This window comes from Apteryx mantelli, chromosome 1 (genome assembly GCF_036417845.1).
Source record: "Apteryx mantelli isolate bAptMan1 chromosome 1, bAptMan1.hap1, whole genome shotgun sequence".
Taxonomy (NCBI): Eukaryota; Metazoa; Chordata; class Aves; order Apterygiformes; family Apterygidae; genus Apteryx; species Apteryx mantelli.
The window spans coordinates 211851076-211873235 of record NC_089978.1 but is presented as its reverse complement, the minus strand read 5'-3'; the positions used below and the strand labels follow the sequence as shown (position 1 = coordinate 211873235).

Below are 22160 nucleotides of genomic sequence, written 5' to 3'. Positions count from 1 at the left end.
GTTCAGCATGCTATTAATCACTTACCGAGGATCTGTTGCGGGTAAGGAATCCCTCAGCCTTGAGGAGTAACCTTGAGAGGCGCTCCTACTCAAAAGGAGGTTCTGCAGTGCAGCCCGCTGCCGCACAGGAGAGCTCAAGGGGCTCTGGGCTGCCCCCTGGTTATGGGGGGGGGAGATGGTTGACTCAGAGTCATATTTGCATGCTAGTGGATCAAAAGTACATTCTCTGAACAACTTTGTGATTAAATATGTGATTTTACTGATAGACCCTTTCTTCTTCAAACTTCCTCAGTAGACAAAGCAGAGGCAGGTGTTTCAGTTCCTCAATTAATCCTTGCAGCTTTGATTTCTCTGTATTCTGAGGGTACAGTTTTCAACATCAAGCTATTAAAACATATATTCTGATGCAGCATGCAGTCTAGTATAGAGAAGACAGCATGCTTCATGCTAGTTCAGGAAAGGGAAAGAGACTGATCAAAGATACTGCAGTTCTAATGACTTCTTCAGAGCAATCCTCACTTCCCAGGTAACATCACAAGTAGTTAACCTTATCAACAGAAATCAAATTCTCCAGAAATGTGTGACCAGCCAGAACTACGTTTTTGGTCTTTCCATGGGAAAGTCAGAAAAAAAGTTGTTTCCAACATATCTCTAATGTGTTGTTCCGCTAAAGGACAGGATTTATGGGGTTACTAAAACAAACATCAGCCAAAAGCTTTTCCATGTCCCCCAAAGGTAAATTAATGCTAAGAGCATCCTTTCCTCTAGAGCCAAAATCTTCATTTTTGGCACTCCACTCCGCAAAACGGAGTGGATGCAGAATACAAAACCCCCCTGAAGATCATCAGTTATGAATTTCCATTCCACAAAAAAACCACTTTGGCCACTGTATCGGATAGCTGGCTTATGATTCCTAAGACATTAGCACACAGTAGCACATCATATACAAGAATTATAGCAGCAGCTATCAGTAAGGAGTGAGGTTACTTTTCGGAGCTAAGTATATGCAGATCTGCCTGGATGTTTTCCTCCTGCCATAAGCACTGTGATCTATCTATTTGAATTTCTTCTGAAATTATATGAAAGTTAAACTTAGAAATCAGAACGACAAAAGCAGATTTTTAGAAATGGAGAGTGTTGACAGATTTTTCTTTTCTCCATCCTCCCCTTTTTTCTTAGATATTTTTAAGCTGTTTTGAAGATTTATCTTATAAAACAAAAACTCTGTTCCTTTTCTCCTCCTTTTTCAGAAAAGCCCATATTTCTGAAAGATAAAGAAATACAAACAAATAGCTTTTCTTTTCTGAACACCAATATATATGAATTTCAGCAATAATTAATATGTGAAAGTACATATACTACAAACGATCGCTATCATCAAATCTGAAGTGAGTGAACATATGGTGGCAGGATAAATCAACACCAAAGTAGTACAAATAACAATGCCAAGTCATTAGGTAAATAGGGAGGAAAGGAAGATAACATTGCATGAAATAACTGATGACAGGATAACATTTGTGAAGAGAGTTTATGTTTAATGATGTTTCCCTTTTCTATGGGGCAACTGAGGGTAACGTATGAAGCCAGTGATCTAGATATAATTTGGCTGCATTTTGCTAATTAAGTAAAATAGCCTTTAAAGCAATGGTGAGGAGATCACAGAATACTTAAACACTGCTCTTCAGATTCAGATTAGAGCTGCAGTTCTGAGCATGGAGCTCAACCCCAGCTAAGGTACGGAAAAGGTTAATGTGCCTTCTCCGCACCCGCCTCGCGGCGCCCCTCCCCTATCTGTGTTCAAGCAAATGGCCCACAGGACTACAGAGAAAGATGCAGCTTGTTAAACCATTGCTGTACTCTCTCAGGACATCTACGACCATAAAGTCATAATAGCGTGCTACACACTGATATCATAATTGACAGACTGCCCTAACACAAGCTCATTGCTCTGGGATTCTGGGCGCATCGAATCCCGGGGAATTCAGGAGCTAGGCAAACACATTGCTCCAGGACAGGATGACATTAGAGTGAAAGGATCTCAAAGCACTAGCACATATCAAACACTTTGGATATTAGCCCTCTTGAATTTTAATTTGGCACATGGCCAACGATGCCTGCCAGCTCCGAGAAGGAGGAGGGGAAAGGATTGATATCAGTTGAAAGGGTGCTGCTTAGGATTGTTTCTCCGGAGATGGAAATAGCATAAAGCTGACAGAGGCAGCTCCAGGGAGAAACAACATTCCCTGGTGAAGTCTAACAGAAATGGCCTATACAGTACTTTTACCATGTCACACAGAAAATGGTGACAGTAGGCAGAGGGTATTTCTATGCAGAAAATTACTGAGGAGCAGTCATAGGAGTGGGAGGCACGTTACAAGATCAACATGATAAAGTGAGCAATTAGGGCTTTCCTGAAACAGAGGACACACTTTTTCTGCACCCTGTCATCAGCTCTCAGGACTGAGGGTAATGCACATGACCTTACACAGGCTGATCACAACAGGCCGTCCTAGGTCAGGACCTATTGAGTTACTTGCCTCACTGCAGGTGATGGAGTTCATTCCAGATGTAGCTACTCTGAGGCATTAAGTAAATAAAATATAGTATGTATTAAAAGGACATTATTAAGCTTACAAAGGTTACAGAGTCAGGCATTCAAAAGCTACCACTGCACCCTTAATTCAATCCCCACCCGCATATTTTCTCAAGCTTCATGTGACTCCCATCCATCCTTACACCCCATTTGCACACCTATAGTAAATTTTGTTTACACAATCTACTGTCTATCCTATTTCATTCCAAGCAATTGGTGTCCTCATCTACTTTGGGCCAGAAAGTAGAGACCACAGGAACTTGCCCTTGAATTTCTCAGAGCAACCTCTAAAGAGAAAACATGGCATCACTCTGCAGCCTTGTCATGGAGAGAATGTGTACATTTACTATACAAGGAGGGTACCTGTGTGCTCTAATCATATAAAAGCACTGGAAGGTTTAGTATGTTCCCTGAGGACAGACCTTCTGGAAATTTCTGCTCTTAAGCTTTAGAAAGTGTTTACCAAACGTGTCATCTGTGCTTTTCTAAAAGCTTGTAAATTGGCAAAACTTGAGCTGATTTTTATGAGAATAATAGATAGCACCTTCCTAGTGCAAAGTCTGCCTCATGCCAAGGTTAATATCCCTGTATGAAAACATGGGTACACTACTGCACTTCAGATGAAAGGCCACAGGAGGCTTTAAATACAGGAAAAATACTTGTTCCTTTGCCCCAAAAGTTAGAGTTGTTTTGGATTACATGCTTTCCCCAAAGTTATCTTGAAAGAGAAACTTTCAGGGAAAACTCCCCAAAATGTCATAGTTTATCTACATTATGATCAATAGAAATGATTTATTTGTTAAGGCAAACCTTAACAGTAAGCAGATCTGCTAGTTCCCTCTCAGACTAAGCAGCTCACAAGTGTAGCGGCAGACAGAGGAATATGTGTCTGTGGAATTAAACATATGGACTCAAAAGCTGCTTTATGCAGCCTGATATCCATAAGCAAGCTGATGTGTGTTAACAGAGGACAAGGATTGTCCACTGGGTGTATATTCAATTACACTTAATTTTCTTTGAAACCCTCAGGTTCTTGTACATAGAAAAATGCAAACATGGATCAATTGGTCTGAGAAACAAAGTCTAGAAAGGCTGTTGCAAAGCCATGGCAATGATCTTTTGCAAAACCTGCTGGTGGGGATAATTCTTCATGCAGCTCTGCATTCACAGCAGACACATCTCAGTCTTTCTGCTCTGCACTTCTTGTCCCTCCCTTCCAAGGTCCATGGGCCCGCTGCTTGCAGAAAGAAGCAGCAGCCCTAGGACACCGGAGCTAAGCCCTGCAAGCCCGTGCCCTTGCCCCAGGAAAGACTTTCTCCCGCTTCAGTTGCCTTTTCCCTTGAATGTGCCCTCAGATGTGTTCCCCATACTCCGTGAAGCAGAGGAGTCCTAAGCTTTGTAAATATCTTTACAGGAAAGCAGGGAGCACCTCTCCTCTGTTGTGTCCTGGCTCTACTCAGAGAGTAGCTCCTCCTCCATGGAGACAGACCTCTGGGTCATGCACGTAGGCACTTTCCTCCAAAAAGGGTGTGGAAATAGCCAAGAATACTAGTGACTGGCCATTTGCCTCTGAACCCAGAGAGTCTCTTCTCTAAAGACACAAATAAGTGGATAAGAAAAAAACTGCCTAAAGTCCAACTAAAACCATCTGAAATCAACCGAGAAGGTCTGAAAGCAACTGAGAAGGTAAGTCCTAGATCCTACTGAAATGAGCCCAGGTCTCCTCCCTTTCCTGTCAAACTTTATTTCTGCCACAGCTCACATGAATATAAAAGTTCTCATTTATTTGCTGCTTTTGGGAAACTCCATTAAAAGCTAGTCAACAAGCTAGAAATTACTGTAGTGATAACTTAATTTGACCTCTGGGAAGGGCACTGCCAGCAGGTCAGGTTTTCTCAAGTCACAGTGTTAACAAATGTCAATTGTTAAACCTTTCCTAATGCAATCAGTGTTTGAACAGGAAACCTGTTTGCAAAATCCACAGGTACTGATGAAAGTAGCAAAGAAAATGCACTAAATCAGCATTGTACCAAAATTGTACTATGTGTCTGGCTGGGGACTGCATTTATGTAGGTTTTATGACTGCAGCTTTATACCAGTTTCATTTCTCTGACTTTCTTGGGCCAAACCTCTTCTCTGCACAAACGTGCTGAGTTGGAAGTACGGCCAAATGGGCACTAGTACTACTGAGCTTTTATGTCATGCCAGATTTTGTGTTTATCTGGGAGTAAGTTTAGTCGCACTCCTTTGGCCTTGAATTTGATGAAAATCACACTTTTCTTTCTGAACTTTCTCCTTGATTTCTGCAAAATAAGGGAAAGGTTCATGAAATGCCATTTGCAGATGGGCAGCGTGTGGGAAGAGCAGAGGAGCGAGCTGGGGAGCCACATTCCCGGGCCGCATCGGGCCCGGCACAACTGCGGGAGCTACGCCGGGGCACCAGTGGCACATGTGCTTTCTCTTATAGGTACCTGCCCTGAAGTGTGACAGCAATCTAAAATCCTTTTTTTTCTCTCTCTCTCTCTCTTTTTTCCTCCTCTTACTTCAGGATCTTGTGTTGAGTGGGTTTGTTGTTCACCCCACAGAAGGCTAGAGATATCCCTTCTTCTAATTCTGCCATACAACATAACGAAAGATCATTTGATGGAAAGAGCTGAGTGAATGATGGACTTGGGGGATTCACTGACTGAGAGATAAACAATTAGATAGGGTTGAATGGAAAAGAAATGCTCAAACTATGTGGTAAAATTAAGGTTTTTAAAATTAAAATAAATATAAAATTTAAATAAAATATTTTCATTAATTTGGTATTTTTAAAGTCTTCTGTTATATCCTTTTAATTTTATTTCAGCTGCTTGAAAAACAGAATGTGTGATTATGCAGTGGAATATTGAAATAAAATGTTACACATATTCAGAAACCTACTGTTCCCCTTTTTTCAGAAAAAAAAAATCCAAAACACTTAGCAAATTCAATCTAATTGTGATAACTGTTTCAGTATTGCATTTGCATTTTTCAGCAGAGTTAACACTTTTAAATGTAAAATCACGCCAGTGTTTAGCTGGCTGTAGTTTACCATTTTATTTACATGGAACAATCTGAAGCACTGGGGTTTCATGCTTAGCTGGAACAAAACCAAATCTGAAAATTCTTTATGAAGAATAATGTCCCACTCAATGCTTCTCTCATGACAGACCTTGCTCTGACAGCAGCCAGCCATTAAGTTTATAAAGCATGAGGTATTCCTCTAACTTTGGAAAGCAGGGTAAGCACGCAACTCCTCTCTGACCATCTTATCCCTCTGAAATGGAGAGACCTCATCACCCTTATCTATGCTTGCATAACTTCACATATCATTAGTTTTAAAATGAGATGAAGGTCGTATATGATATTACTGAATTTAACAGTCTGACATCAGTCTGAAAGAACTTCAAATTACAACTGAATTTTAGTTGCTTTTACTTCCATGGCCCAGAAGCTGAGTTAGTATTCAAGCCTACCAAAGGGCTTGGTAATTTCGTTATTTCGAATCAAATTGTTTAAATGGTCTGCTAGAAGAAGTTGGGCTAGAAGAAATCAGGCTAACAGACTACCATTGTAAAGTATTTTGCCCTGTCAAGAGTTAGGAAAAGAAAGAACTAACCAACTGTATTTCCCATGGCTTTTTCCACCTCTGATACCTGTTCGAGAAGATGTTGGACAAAAGCGTTGTCTGTCTATGTCTAAGTAAGTAAGTGTCAAAAAATAATGAGAGCAAACCAGGGTTTGGTTGCTCTATACTTGATGAAAGGAGGGCAGAGGACTTCTGGGTTGGGTGGCTGCATATGGACTTACTCTCTGAAAAAAGGTAGACAGAAACAGTCCAGAGTATTTTTGGTGTGCCACTAAATTGAATGGTGAATCAATGATACAAACAAATAATAAGGATGATGTGGAAAAAACAACTGAAACAGTTTATTCTTGTATTAATCCAAGAAGTAATGCATATTTTTTCTGGCTGTTCCTGTTCTGTGTTCATGGATTTTAAGGCCGTTACATAAAAATGACAGAGAATTCCCCAGCAGAGTTGCTTCTTCCATCATTGAGCAAAAAATGATATTTCATCTGCTTTGGTGCAAAACTTTGCCAAAAAATTAAAAAAGAAAATAAATGAGATCAAGAAACCTAACAATGTGATACAGAAAATGGAGAAAGTCATAGAAGATGAAGGCAGAGAAAAAAAACTAAGAAGGTGAACTGGTACAGTGAAAAGGGCTCCTAAACACAAAACATGAAGGAGGCAGATTAGAGTAAAAGTGCATTCTCTATTAATAGAGAAATTTTACAAAATTTCTGCTGTCTGGAGAGGCTTAGCAAAGTGATGTATTAGTAAAGAATGGTGTTACTCATGTTAAGTGAAGTACAGACTCACTGTGGAAGTGAAAATGAGCTGTGAAACTGGTTGGGGCAAAAGGGCAATTGCACTGTTATTTGTGTGTTTCATGAGCTGGAAACAGACCTTCTCTTGCTCTTATAAACTATCACTGCTCCAATGGTTTTGATTTCCCCTGTAAATCTGTTCATGACTAATTTATGCCCATTTGTTCTTGCACCAGCATTGATCATTAACTAAAACGGTTCTTATCTCTTTTCTGTCTGCGCGGTTTACTTTTTCAGAGGGTATTCATGCTCCTTATTTGCCCTCAGTTTGCAAGAGGAAACTACATTTAATCCCAGGAACTCTTCTTAGCACTTGCTGCAGTTTGAATGTGTTTTCATTTAACATGGTTGGCCAGTACATTCCCTACTCAGGATGGGGTCTCATAGCTATGCCTACATGGGAATGTAAGAAATGGGATTCAAACCCCCATTCTTTCACACTGCAAACTCAGATTGCAATCAAACACTTTATAAGAACAATGTAAACACAGAGAACCAGGTTACAAGATCATATTTTGTTCTTTTGTTTCTATATTACTTTAATTGATCATAGGCATCCTGTAAGGAGCTAATATGTCCAACAAAGACGTTTTTCTAATTAGGCCTTAAATTCATTGCTTTCTTCTCACGCTCTTACTGCCATCACCAGAGTTGTCTTTTCCTTCCTGCCCGGTGTTTGACTCTCCCCTTGTGTTGGCAGTTCCTTTGTGTCATCAGCAAATTTCAACAGAAATTGTTGAAAACCATCATGAGCCTAATGAAAATATTACATGGGATAAGTCTCTAATCTAATATTTAAGGTAATCTTCTAGCCAACATTTTACCTTAGCTTAACCTGTTTCCCTTTTAAGTCAATTCTTTACCCACTTTAAAATTCTTGTACTAATCCCTGACTTCTCTACTTTAGCTAGTAATGTCCCTTGTGGAGTTGTATCAGATGCTCTGTTAAAGTCCAGACGGATTAGGTGCATTTCATTCCCCTTGTCCAGAAAATCAAAGAAAAATACCAGCTTAATCCAGCATGATCAAGTCATTGGTAAACCCATGCTGTATTTTATCCCATTTTTTCTATGTCTTTAATTACTTTCAAGAACTCTTTTGAAGCATTTTGTACTACTGAGGTCAGAAAGATGAAAGAAAGGCCATACCTATGTTATCTTTAACCGTAACCCCCAGTCCATTATATAATGCCTCCATTTCTCGCCTTTATACGATGAATGAAACTTTTAGTACTTGTTTTAATTTCAATTTGATTTTTGGCCATTCTTATTTTATTTTAAAACTTTCTGACCTCAGAAACGCAACTTTTTCTGAGTGTGTTTTGCTTCCTCCTAGCATGCTTATTTCATACAGCAGAATCAGCAAGAAATTCAGTCTCCAGTTGGTAGAAAGCTCCAAGTCCATCCATAAGCTCCCTCCTTCATCTGCAAAGAATCCACTTTGCTTCCACCCCAAAACTTCCTGTTGCTTGTATGACCAAAAAGCCTGAGCTGGGTCACTCTTATCACCTTCACCAAAGAGTAAGGCATGCTTGGCTTTCTAGTGCAAATTCCCCAACAATATAGATAAAACAAAAGATAGAAAAAAAGAAAAGAAAAGAAGAAAGTATATATAATAAGAACAAGTCCCACAGACAACACGTCCCATCGGCAAAAGGACAGCAGGGGTGCTCCCCTAAACGTTGGATAAAGCAGAATCAGCAATTTTATACCCGTAGTTTTCAGACAGGGATATGAATATATTTATGTCTCTGAATGAAATAATTAACTAGACTGTGCATTTTAAATTATATGATATATTTTACAGTCTCATTACTGTTCTTACAGTTGTTGGTTGCTTCATTTAAAATGACTGCCCAGCTCTGTAGCCAGCATATTACGGTTTTTGCTCTGCAAGGTTTTAGTAACCTGTCATACCCAACTTTTAATACTTTGCTCCTCAGTACTGATGCCATCTTCTAGTTAATTTTTATGTATGAGCTGAAATGATCTATAACAAAGGAAATTAACCTGTCAAGCTGTTGTACTGGAAGTAGCCTTCAATAGAATAAGCTTATAATCACATTACTTTGTTTGACACACAAACTCTCTACAGCAACTCATTTAACGTCATAGTTATTAAAAAAAAGTAACAAAATGTTTCTAAAAATATCTCCTGCTAACCATCTTTCACAAAATAAAATCATAGTAGAAAACCAGATGAAACACAGAATGAATAGATGATATTATAGAGCACAGGGTAGTACAATAATGGGCTAGAATTTTTCACCATTCCCATAATAACCTTGGTATTTTGGGGTCATAGCCTAGCCACTGTAGATTGTATTTGGAATGAAACTATAATTTAAGAATTTTCGAGTTACCAAGAGTTTTACAAAGCAATTTTTAAAGTACTAGAGGAAGAGGAAAATAGATTTTTTTTTTTTTTACTAGTTGTATATATTCTTCTTCCCTTCCTTTTGGTTGCTTTTAAAAAACAGATTTGTTAAAAAATACAGAATGTTCTTTGAGAAGACTTCTACATTTCTGGGCATTTTGTGGATATTTTGTTTGAAACATTGGAGATTTTTCCAGTTGGAGAAAAAAATAGCTACCCAGCAGATGCACTAGCTATTTCAAAATACTCCCTCCCGCTACACCAACAGAAAACTGTACTGTTGATTGCCACTGCTTAATACTGTCTCCCACACATTTAGAAAGCCATGATTTTGAGAGTGAAATATCCAGGACAGTTCACTGAAATGAGGCTTGGCATAGAGATTGCTGGCCTGGCTGTAATCACCCTTGGAGTTACAGAGCTTGTAAATCACATATCAAACAGGGGAACCCATCAATTAATGGTCTACTGGAAACAAATCAAGGACAAGCCTACAGTGTGACATTCTGCCAGTTTTATTTTGAATAGATGTGGGGAAAAAGGTGAAATGTTTGGTCACAGCCTTTATTTACCCAATCTGTCTTACATACTATTGCATAATGCTATCACAATATTAGTATGCAAATTGCCACTCCAGTAAAAGCCATGCTTTCCCCATCGATTCTCAGCAGAGCTTCTGTTACAAAGAAAAACACTCAGCACTTATATTCCTTTTTCATCTTCAAAACTTTCTAGTACATTTTAATTAATCCCTTCCCTTTCATTTCCCTGACCCAGCATTCGGTTTTCTGCCTCCTTTCCCCATGCACTCCCAAGGTTATGTCCTCCTTTCAGTGTTTTCCTCAGACTTTTCTTGTTTTCGAAAATGATCTCCCTCTCATCTCTTTCTATGCCTAGAAAGCAGACCTCGGGAGACTGGCCAGACGGAAAGGCCAGACAAGGGCAGGAGAAGTTTCCAAGGTCAAAACGAAACAAAGCCACTCTATTTCTAGGCAATAATGAACAGAGGGCCCGTCCACTGCTGATGCTCTTTCTTCTTAGCAGACCTCAGTTTGCTCAAAGTCATTCTCTGAAGTGGTTGCAAGGTGATTTTTTGAAGGACCCAATGCAAGATTTGGTTCAGCTGGCCAAAAGGTAGCATAAATGCGCTACCAGTCCATGGTGCCAGATGAGAAAATAGTGGTAGCTCCTAGTGGAGAGGCAATTTTTCTCCTCGATGAGGATGTCTACTGCAAAGTGTAGGGCGGGCACAGAATGTGCTTAGACCCGATAGGAATTTCCCAGCTCACCGGGAAAATGTTGATCTGTGTTTTAAAAGAAAAACTGTCATTCCAAAGTTATCCCCTTAAACACGGTGTACTAAGAGCCCTCTTCTTCTGGCTGCTATTTTCATATTTTAAGTTATTTCATTATGCTCTAGGTTACTATTAATTACCATGTGTTTTAGGTAGATGTTTTGATGATAATTTAAAATACCGGACTATTAATATATGTCAATGGTTGGGGTGCTATTTACGCGTCTAAGGAAGATTAGTCACAAACACTGGCACCACTTCTGACCTACTTAAACCAGAATTTAAGCAAGACTCAGGCGGTGCACAGGACAACTGCTTATCTGCTTCAAGAGGTTGTATTTCATTCACAGAACACAGATGGGAGTGTGTAGGACTTGACAGTGGGCTTCCCCTGGTAGGAATAAGGGAAAAATCCTTATGGTACTGAACAGTCAGTTACATTTAAAAGGGGGAAAAGGATTCCTATATTCTAGAAAGGGAAAATAGATATTTTAAGCAAGATTTTGCATCGTAGCTGTTAAGGGAATACATATACCTCAGATTATTATAACTTTCATATGACATTTTAGGAATTATAGTGTGATAAATGGTCACCACATTTATTTACAGAGAAATGATGACAGTAGTTTTCCAAACTGAAGGGGGCTTCTTTTTTAGAAAATGTGGATTTTGTCAATAAGCATATTTTCTCTGTTTCCTTTTTTAGTTTTATTTATTTATTTATTTTAAGAATGAACACTTAGAAGTGTAAAGAAATACTGGAAAAGTCCTTTGAAATGAAATATTTCAAACTGTTGTTTATCATTTTGAAATATTGAAATAATTCTTGTCTTCTTTTCCCTACCATATTTCCAAGTTGCAATATTTTGGAATTTCTTTATCAGTAATTGCTTTTATTTTCACTTGTTTTCTGAATTGAGAGAATATTAAACTGTCCATATCTCCCTTTTTCCAGGAGATTCTTTCAGAATACTTCTTAATCCACAGCAAATGTTGTTTAAAGACAGAATTTAGAGATGATTAGAAAGTAATAACTGGTGATCATTGTTTTAACTAATCCATTTTGCTACTATGCTTGTAAATGTGCTGGGCAGTTGATGTAAAAAAGCTGTATTTCAGCTTCAGGAGACATAGGCACATGATTAATTTATAGTTCACATAAGATGAAGCTGGAGACAGACCTAGCTATGCATTTGTACTGCATGCAGTCTGCCTTGACTGGGCTTTCTAGACTGTACCAAAAAAGCACAAACTAGAATTAAACTAAAAGGATCAAGTGAGAGCAAAGATTACTAGCTTAATTAATTGATTATTTAAGAAGTTCCTTGGGATTTGAAAATCCCAATCTGGATTCTGTACTGCTTTGTGTTATTACATTTTGTTTATCTTGCATTGCTCTGGGCTTTGGGTTTTTGGGGATGGGGGTGGGGGGTGTTACATTGCTTTTTTCCTTCTTTAAAAAAAAAAATTACTCGATTCATTTTCCCTCACACCTTCTTTAAAGTCTCATAGTTACTATGGAAACAGCTATTAGACTGGGAGTGGCAGTAATTAATAACATCTGCAAGTGCAAGATGAAGTCTACAACATAATTAATCCCAGAACTGAAGTGGATGGTACATAGCTGCCCTTTCGGCTTTGCAGGGAAGCGCAGACTGCACAGAGCTGATTACAACAAGGGGGCTTGGCACCGTCCTGGTACAGTATGGCTTGTGAAATACTTTGGATAATAGAGGGGTCTTAACCAATATGAATAAGTGACATCATTATTATATAGTTTAATATGTAATTAGTTGTACTTTACACTTTTCAGACAACAGAAAAATATTCACTCGCTGCTAAAATGACAGCAAAAGCTTGAAATGTGACTTTTAAATTCCTTTCTTCATTTTAATTATAGAGACTGGGGTTGGTCAGATGTGTGAGCTTACCTACAGCTGCTTTTATCTTTTGACTTTTTATTTTAAAAGTTGAATTGGAATTTTTAAGAACTGCCAATTAAAGATTTTAAATAAAACATGAAAAAATGGAGAGAATCCGTTGGCCCTCAGGCTTCATCAGGGAAGGAATATTATAAATATTTATTTATTATTTTATTATTTCTCAAGGGTACCTGGCATAAATTCTACCACGTGGCCCACTAACTTCTCTCATCAGAAACTATGTGCACACAAGACATTCAAGTTTACCTTAAATCAGTTTTGCAATTGGTGTAAATTGTGTAGAAGACAATAGTATGTGCTTGCAGGTAGGTATATTGCATTGTACACAGACCTAAATGAGGTCTGTTCATACCCTCAACAGAAACAGCAAGTCTTTTGCTCCTAAACCAGCAGAAGCTACATCATGGCCTCAGATACCTGAGATAATAATCTCTACTGACAGGCAAAACATAATAGATTGGGCCCAATGCCAGATAATGGGACCACTAGGCATTTGATCCATCACAGCATGGTCACAGCAAACTCATGCCCATTTACAATATGCTCTCCTGATATACTTGAAGACATGCTGAATGTACTTTTTTTCTCCTTTTTTTAACCCGATTAAGGCTCCATATTTGCCATCCTTTAAACCTAAAATAAGTGGAAATGTGCACAACAGTATGTGTAGACCAAACACCTTCCCTTTCTCCTCTTCGTTATCCTTCCCATTTACCTGCACCTCCTCCTTTTCATCACTCAATTTTCCTTCCCTTTAGTGTCTCATCTTTTCCCTTCTCAGTTTCTTCGATTACCCTGTTCGACTTTACTTTTCCCCATTTTACTCTTTCCCTTCATTTTTTCCAATTTATCTTTTTTATGATATATGAAATTACTTTTTTGACATATTTCCCGTGTCCCATGCATAGCATTCCTTCTTACTTTATGCTCTTTCCTGTTCTTAACTCTTATTTTTCTTCTATTTTCTTTCATTCCTGATTTCTTTTCCTCTGTCTCTTCCCTGCCCCATGTTCCTTCTGAGTTATTTCAGTATTCATTAATAGCTTGCAAGCTGGATCAAATAGGAGACTGATCCCACCTATCTCAACCACCTATTTTAGGATGGGATGCACATCTCTGGAGGTGCTGGCTATTTCCAAATGGATCCTAGATCATTAGTTTTTACTACACATTAAATCTAAAGGCATGGGAAGGTCAGTGATCTGACACCAACTGCAAACGCTGCTCTGAGAAGCACGGTGCCTCGTGCATGCACGACACCTTGTCCAGACTTACCAGAGCCCAAGTGATTTTCACTCTCAGCTGGGAGCAAGTCACCTGCCCAGCTGTTATTTACTTAAACACACAATACTTACAGTTGTTACTGGACAAGACAAAAGGAAGTTCTCTTCCCTGAAGGGGCTCCCTCTGCATCCCCCAGTGTGCAGAATGAAACCGTGATAACTGTGATCCCCGAAGTAGGGAGCTGGGTACAAATCTCACCTAAGCTTTAGCTCACCCTGTTGAACTTCCAAAAGCAGTATCTGTGGCTGGCTGGTGTGAGAACTCATCACGCCTAGGTGATGACATATTTGGTCTCACTATTGAGGGAATATGGAGTATGGGAGCAGTGCTTCTCCCATTTTGCACGATTTCTAAAGAATCCCAGGAGAATCCAGGGGAAAAAAAGATGGTTGTCAGAGCCATGGACAAATGATTACTATTAAAAAGAGAAAAGGCATTCCAGTTGCTCTGCCAGAGTTCAGGAGATTGGATTCAAATATTTTCTCTGTCACAGGCTCTTTGTGAGACCTTTTAAACTTTCTGTAATATTGTGCTATATCTGCTAGAATTTTCTCTTTATCTCAGCATCGTGTAGAAGTGCGAATAATAAAAGCCGATAGCAGTGTTAAGGTAAGTATTCAAAATAGGTAGACAATAGACCTATATAGATGTCAAGTAAGATTCTGTTTACTTACAATAGCCTATTTAGAAAAAAAATGCTTAAATGGTTATTATTCAACATTTATAAAATAACAGCACATCTCTATTTATACCAGGTCAGTAAAACCTTGCATGAGAAGATTAGTCACAAATAAAAGATGAATACACAATGCAAGGACATTTGTTAATGCAAGGACAGTTCTAGCCCAAGTGCTTTGAGGAACAGGATGAACAAAGTTTTATTGTACAAGAATACTTATAGTTAGAAACCCAACAATAACTTCAGAATGCAGCTTTCCTAATCAACTGGTTAATTAGCTTAGGTAGGTTAACTAGGTATGAGTTACTGGGGTTACTCCACCTCACCTGGCTGGAAGTGAAGAAGTTGTTTGCTATGATTATTCTGACTGTCATCCCAGAAATCCAACTCTTCCTTTCCAATAGGATGATGTACTCTTTCTTAGTGCTAAAAAATTGCAGGATAGAAGATTTCAGGACAGTAGCATTCTCATGTTTAGAAAAGCTTCTATGGGTATAAGGATGAATATTGCAGGATGAAAATTTGGCTGGGAGAAAATTTGGGAAGAAAATGTGTTATTTAGGAGGTGAAAGAGGAAATATACATATTTTATAATACTTTCAGTTAAAAAAAAAGTCTGCTCAAAGATGATGGAAGGGATGGAATAAAATAGACTAGGGGCTGGGAGGAAGATAGACAAGATTGTACAATAATATTTTGTCATATAATCCTGTCCCTATATAAAACGTATGTGTTATTTGTATAGACAGTTCTTAGATGTTATAATTCTTTACAAGCTCAGAACACACTGTGGTTTAACATTTATCAAGATTACTGACATTTATGGTTTTCTGTGAATGGTGTCACAACATCAATATATGAGATTTACAATGAACATTTCTATATTACATAGTGGGGCAGAGTACAGTGATGTTTGAATGAGAAAGATCATTTTGCTTCCAAACTCAAAAGCATAATAATAATAATAATAGCACAAACAGACTGCCTTTCAGGACCAAACTATTATCTCCACTTAGTGCTACAGCATAGAGGTACCAGGATCAGTGATAATTGAGTAAACCCTGCATTATGCTGCCTCCTTAAAGGGATAAAGTTTTATATTTTTGGCACTTCATTTTAAAATAATTTTCTTCCCTCTTCACAGAGAGAGTATTTCTTAAGCTAGGCTCCAAGGTTCAATATTAAACTATCCTAGAGTAATTATTGTTTTAACAGCAGTGTCAAAAAAATTTCACAGTGGGAAAATTCATACCTGCTCTCATCACTAAAATTAAGCCTTTTCATCAAATCTAACAATAAGAAGAAAAAATAATGCCACACTTAGATCAGGTAGGGAAAGTTTTGCTACCAGATTCAGCATACTTATGCCAATGTCAATAAAGACAGGGATGAGAACAAAATTCTTTTTTTTTTTAAATCTTCAGAGTATTGACTGAATTGGATGTAGCTCACAAAGTTTTAAATAATATGAAGTGATATCCAATTCAAATATGCAAAACAATTCAGCTCACTTGCAGTGGGCCAGATCCTGCATTCCCATCTGGTACAGACTTCAATAAGAGTTTTTTGTTTTTTTTCCCTGAAAATAGAATTTGAGATCAGGCTGCCTGCACTCTCTAGACACCCCCGCATGGCTAAACAGAATAAGAGTTATTTCGTATGCTTACCCCTCCCTGCCCTGTATAACACGCATGCATAAAGATGATACTATGCGCCAGGAACACAACCGTATTTTGGTGTTGTTGTGGCATTGATTAGGACCTTATCATACTTTTTAATTTACAGTATTTCAGCAGCACATTCTGGCTGAAATGAATGACACTTGGGGGGCCTATCCAGCATGGTACCTGTCACCCCAACCACAAAAGCGAAGTGCACTTGACGTGTTGAAGATTAAACTCAGGGACACTAACAGCTACCGCTGTTTCACTGAATCTAACAACCCTCCACCAAAATAACCCCCAACCAAGAGTGTCACTGGGTCACTGCGTGCTGTTCATACAAGTGCTGCAATCACTGCATATGTTAAGCCTTAACCCACCACTGCTTTCCAGAAGTTTTATAGCAATATTGATTACTACAGGATAAAGTTATACATGAGCATAAAGCCAGATTAATAAAACTTTGAATCTAGTTTCAACTTAAAATCTGTTTGTTTGTTTTTTTAATGTTTTGCAAACTAAAAACCAAAAAGGCTTGGCTCTTTTGTCTCTTATGCTATACTTGTGACAGTGTAAATCATTTACGATAATGTAAAAAAAAAATATTCAGAAAATGAGATTAAAGACAAAGGCTTGATCATGAATTCATACTCATTACTGATAAACTTAATTTAGAAGAAGTCTTTGATGCAAAATAAATGATGTATTTTTCAATAATAAATTTTATTTCAGATGTAAGGACCACCAAGGTCAATTTAAAGATTCTCAGAAATTTCAGTAGGTGCAGAGCAAACTTTTTGCAAGACCCCTGCCATTATATTAATCCCTGTCAGTCATATGCTCCGTCGCAGAAAGGTCTCAGTCAGATATGATGGACAATAAATTCAGAATGAGGTGAAGTAAGAATGAAGAAAGATTTACTTCTGTGGTTTGTCATTCAAGTCCATATTCAAGTACTTAAAAAAGATTTGTCAGCCATAATAGATCTTTAGGAACCTTAACACAGATAAATTATATCAGCAGTGCAACATTATTGTAAGTAGAAATCAAATATTTAAAATACTGTAAAACTTAACTGCATATGGAATGTAATCTTCAAATGTTAATAAATTGGTCACTTAGGAGGTTTTAATGTCTTTTCAAAATTTCATGATGAAATTGGACTTTTTTTCTGGATTACAGGAATATGAGGAAATACCAAGAATCTAAATTCTGCAAATATTATGTATTCCCATCAAAGCTAGTGGGAAGTCAGTTGAGTACAATTACTCATATCCATGCATGTTTGTAGGATGAGGTCAGTATTTGTAAACATTATGCAACCTTATTAATTGCCTTGCAAATAAACACTCTTTTAAGGCATAAATAAATATGTGGAATAAGGAGTGAGATAATAGTAAGCAATACATTACTCCTGGAGTTTCTGCAATTTTTCTCCTCTTTGCTTCAGGGTGGAATTGATTTTCTGCGTTTCAGACTCAAATAAATGCAAAAATTCAAAAGTCAGCTCTGAGCTTCACGTAATTTCGAAGGAAAACTGTTATTTGACTCCAGGTTTATCTCAAAGCTGGGCTCAGGTCCAAGCTTACTTGTAAATCTTGTAAAGCTTGCAGGCTGAACTTGGGTTGTGTATTGGAGATCTGAGCCTTCCCGTGAGATCCCCAGAGATAACCCGTGCTGCAATCCACATTTCTGATCCAGTTCGGGCTGCTCTTCGTACCTGAATTAGTCTGTTTAGAGCTAACCCGGGCATTTCTCCCCCACGCTGCAGCGCAGACATCCTCTCTCATCTTCTTCATCCCAGAGCTTCAGTGAGCTCCATGCAGACAGGCACTTCCATCTAAGTGGTGTTCATTGCAGGACTGGTACCTTGCTGGGAGTCATCTTATACAGTTGTAAATATTTAGCACAGCAGTCTTGATAGTTCAAGTACTGCTGTATTAGAAATAGTAATATTTTCTCCAGCATCCTTTTCATGTTTCAGCTACCATAATAATGTCTTGGTACCACTGAAAGACTTAAGATCTGCACCTTACTGTACTGGATGGGGTGCCACCACACCTATGCATTGCACCGTTGCACTGCTAGCCATGTGTTATTGTTGTTAAAATTATTATTAGTAATAATGATGGCCCTGAGGAGCTCTATAAATGATGAACGCAGCACCACACATGCGGGCGTACAGAAAATTATACTAATGACGAAGAAATTCTTCCTATGTAACCCTGTACTCTGAATTTACCGATGACTTGTTATCGTTCTTTGGTCTTTATTTCCTATGGTTTATGCACAGGCAGCATGCGGGAAGGAGGGGAACTCAGTCTCGCTTGCTCTAGTGAACGCTAGCCACTCACCCACTGAAACAGTCTCCCACTTGGGCTTGCGCAGGCAGTTGTGCCCTCTCTCCCTGGCCAACGGATGTGGGCACACTGCAGCAAAAGGAGTGGAGAGCACCTGCTTCCCAGGCTGCTTGGCTATGGCTTGGTAAGCAGCTTGTAGGCCTCTGGGAACCCTGGTGCCCTGCTGCGCATTTAGCACAAACACCCTTCTGTTGGGTGCCCCACGCAAGCTCTTGCATCCTGGGTGACTGTGGCGGCCTTGCGGTAGGGAAGGGCAGAGGGGAGTACAAGGAGACACCACTCCTTATTCCAAATGACTGTTGCCAGTGTCATTTCCATCTCTGCATGACCCACTGTGAGGCCGCAGGGGTGCCAGGACACCACTAACAGAGGAACATCTACTTTGAGGACCGCAGTGGAAGTGAGGCAGGAAATCAGGCTGACTGTCAGAGTGCTGCAAGAAGCAGAAGCAGTGGGATCTGGGGAACAGTCATGATCCTAACTGAAGTGATTCCCTTTAGATACTGGCTAATGCTGCCCCTAAACAGTGTGGGGGCCCCAGGAGTGAGGAGATGCCTTAAGCTATACCCTAAGAAGTAGACTAGCCATGGTGTTGGGCAACCTCAACTCCTATGCCTTTCCAGCCTCTTACTTCTGTGCTTTTGCTCCGTATTGTGCCTCGGCACACCAAAAACCTTCCTCCAACTTTTTTCTGCATACCCTCCTTTCTCCGGTCCTGTACTCTACTCTCCCAAGTCTCTCCTCACCCTGTGGTCTCATCTAGATGTGTCCTACGTGAAGTAGTCACCACTCATACCTCATGGCACAGGCATGGCAATTCATTCCTTACGCCTGTTTCGGAAAGCATTTGGTATGCACCTGAGCAGTGACAGCCGAGCATCTGCAGCAGGGCAACCTGATGTGGGAAAACTGCAAAGCCTGTGGAGATCTACACGTGCAGGAGGACAGGCACCCTCTGACCGAGCTGCAGGCTTCAGTACTGTTTCAGAAATCGCTATTTTGGACTCCCTTCCAAACCCTAAATCCTATGTAACTGCAGGTAGGTGGCTAGGTGAAGATGCTGGCAGTTCTGCCCACCATCTCCAAACTGCCAGCGCCAATCCAGAGACACTAGAGGAGAGTGACTACTCCGTTTACAGATTGCAACTGAAATATCATGCTGGCTTGCAGCCTGGGCAATGTGAGCATGTAATTCTCCATTTGTGGAGCTCAGCCTTGGTCCTTCTGTCATCTTTAAAATAGAAATGATAGCACTTTTTGGTTTTACAGAAATAGCTGTGAGTTAATACGTTCAAGATGAGGAGACCCTCGGATACAATAGGAATGGAAACAATATGAATAATGGGTCTGCCCTTTTATTTTCACCTGTTGGATTAATTACCAAAAATGTAAAGAAAATCAAAATTGTCACTGAACTTTTAATTGCTTTACTAAATAACCAAGAAATATGTCCCCGGATCACTTTATCCACTTGTATGGACAATATACAGCTGCCACCGCGATGGGATCCGTGATCGCGGATAAAATAGAGGCTGGGAGAGGAATCTGCCCGCTGAGTTTCCAAAAGCGTCTGAAAATAACATCTGGGTTAGAGCCGCGGTGGGGGCAGGGACGCGCGCCCGGGGGCCCCGCAGGGGCGGCTCCTGCGCGGGGGCGCCGCCACCCCGCGCCCGCCCCAGCTCCGCCGGCGCCGCGCGTGGGGGCCGCCTCCGCGGGCGCGCGCGGAGCCGCACCGCGCTCACCCCAGCGCCGGTCCTAAAACCGAAAGGGAGCGTCGGGTCTTTTTTTATATATATAGAGAGAGGCACACACATATATATACATCCGTATCTGTGCAATGCACTCCAGATTGGCGGCACACGGATTCCCTCGCCGTGTGAGGCTGCTGCTTAAAGGGCGGCCGGCAGGAGGGGGGTGGGGGGGTGGCGGAGATTAAAATAAGGCACGAAGCGCGTTTAAAAATAACGGCCGCGCGGCTCGGAGGTGCGGCACGAAGTCTGGGCGCGGGGCTGCGCGGCGCTGCGCGGCGGCATGTGGCGGCCGGGAGCGCGGCGCGGCTCCGCGGGGCTCCGCGGGCGCGGCTGCCCGCGCCCCCCGTGCGCGGCGGCCCCGCGGGGCTCCGCGGCTGCCTTGTAGGGAGCGCGGCGCGGCCGCCCCCGCGCCCGCTTCGCCCCGCTCCTCCGCCGCTCGCCGCAGGGAAGCCGGGAGAAACCTCCCCCCCCCCCCCCGCCTCCTTTCCCCAACTCTTCTTTCCTCCGCTCCCTTCGGGAGCCCCCACCCCGCCCGCTCGCCCGGCTGCCTCCTCCCCTCCCTCCTCCTCCTCCTCCTTCCACTCGGCAATCAGGGGAATAAATCAGGGAAGGGCACACACGCACGCAGAGTGAGCGGAGATCTGTTGCAAAAGTAGCCCTGATGGCGGCCGATCAGAGGAAGCCGGAGCTGCTGCTGGAGTAGCGGCGAGTAGAGTATCTCTCGCTCTTCTGCTTCTCCGCTTCCCCCTCTCCACCCACTGATCTCCATCGTTTCTCCTCCTCCTCCTCCTCCTCCTCCTCCCCACCCCGAGCCGCGCTCCCTCTCCTCCGCGCACCGCCGGGCTGCGCCTGCGAGGGGGTGGGGGGTGGGCTGGGGGAGGCTTTAAAAAACGCCGGGGCCCCCCCACCCCCGGCAGTAATTTAATTTAGCGCTGTTATCATTACCGCCTCGCCGGCTAGGGGAAGGGGGGAATCGATCTTCGATCAGGAAGATGGCTGCTGGCTGGCTGCTAGTCTTCAGTCTGACACTTTTCCAGTCCCTGGTGATGAACCACTCCTCGGAAGGACCCTTCCCTTCTGCCACCACGTAAGTGCCCGCGGCCGCGCCGCGCCGCGCCGGGCCGGGGCGCGGGGGGCGGCGGCGGCCGGGGGGGCGGCGCGGCGGGGCGCCGCCGGGAGCGAGCGCGGCGCCGGCGAAAATCCCGAGTACCGGGAAATAAAGTAAGTCTGCCTGCAAAGTGGCGCTGGGGGAGGACGGCAGCATTCCGGCTGCTTCTGCTGCGGAAGCGGCGCGGGTCTCGGGGAGCCTCTCCGCGGCGCTGCCCGGCAGGAGGGAGCGTGCCCCGGTCGCGGCCACGGGGTACCGCGGCGCGCCGAGCCGGGCGCCGTCTCTAAATATACCCCCAGCAGTTGGAGCCGGGCTGCGAGGAAAGTTTCGAGTTAGCCAGAGCCCGCCCCCTCCTCCCACAAAGGTTATTTCAGTTTGGCTGGAGTTTTAACGCTATTTCTTGGGAAAAAAAGAAAAAAAAGCTTTAGCGTTTTTATTTAAAATATTGCAAGGAATAGATTTTCTTGCCTCTCTGAGGCACGCTCGCAAAACAGGCGAGACGGCGTTGCTCGGAGTTGTGAATATACGTTTCAGCTCACTCCTACCTGGATATATTCCAGTGCACACCACGAATATTTTGACAGTTCCAGGGTTTGTTTTATGTATGTGTTTGTTCGTGTGGTTTTGCGTGTGTGCGCACGCATGTGCAAAAGCAGACCCTTCCTAGCATGCTTAAAGCAACCCAACTAAA

General features: G+C 41.6%; 1 protein-coding gene across 1 annotated transcript in view; it reads left to right on the top strand.

Moving 5' to 3' along the window:
- The first annotated feature begins 21063 nt into the window (after nucleotides 1-21063).
- Nucleotides 21064-22160, top strand: part of CACNA2D1 (calcium voltage-gated channel auxiliary subunit alpha2delta 1) — a 421781-nt gene continuing 420684 nt past the window's right edge. The window contains exons 1-2 of the mRNA XM_013944009.2: nucleotides 21064-21070; nucleotides 21322-21448. Of these exons, the coding sequence (XP_013799463.2) occupies nucleotides 21354-21448 (95 nt within the window). The 5' untranslated portion in view covers nucleotides 21064-21070; nucleotides 21322-21353. The remainder of the gene's footprint in view (nucleotides 21071-21321; nucleotides 21449-22160) is intronic.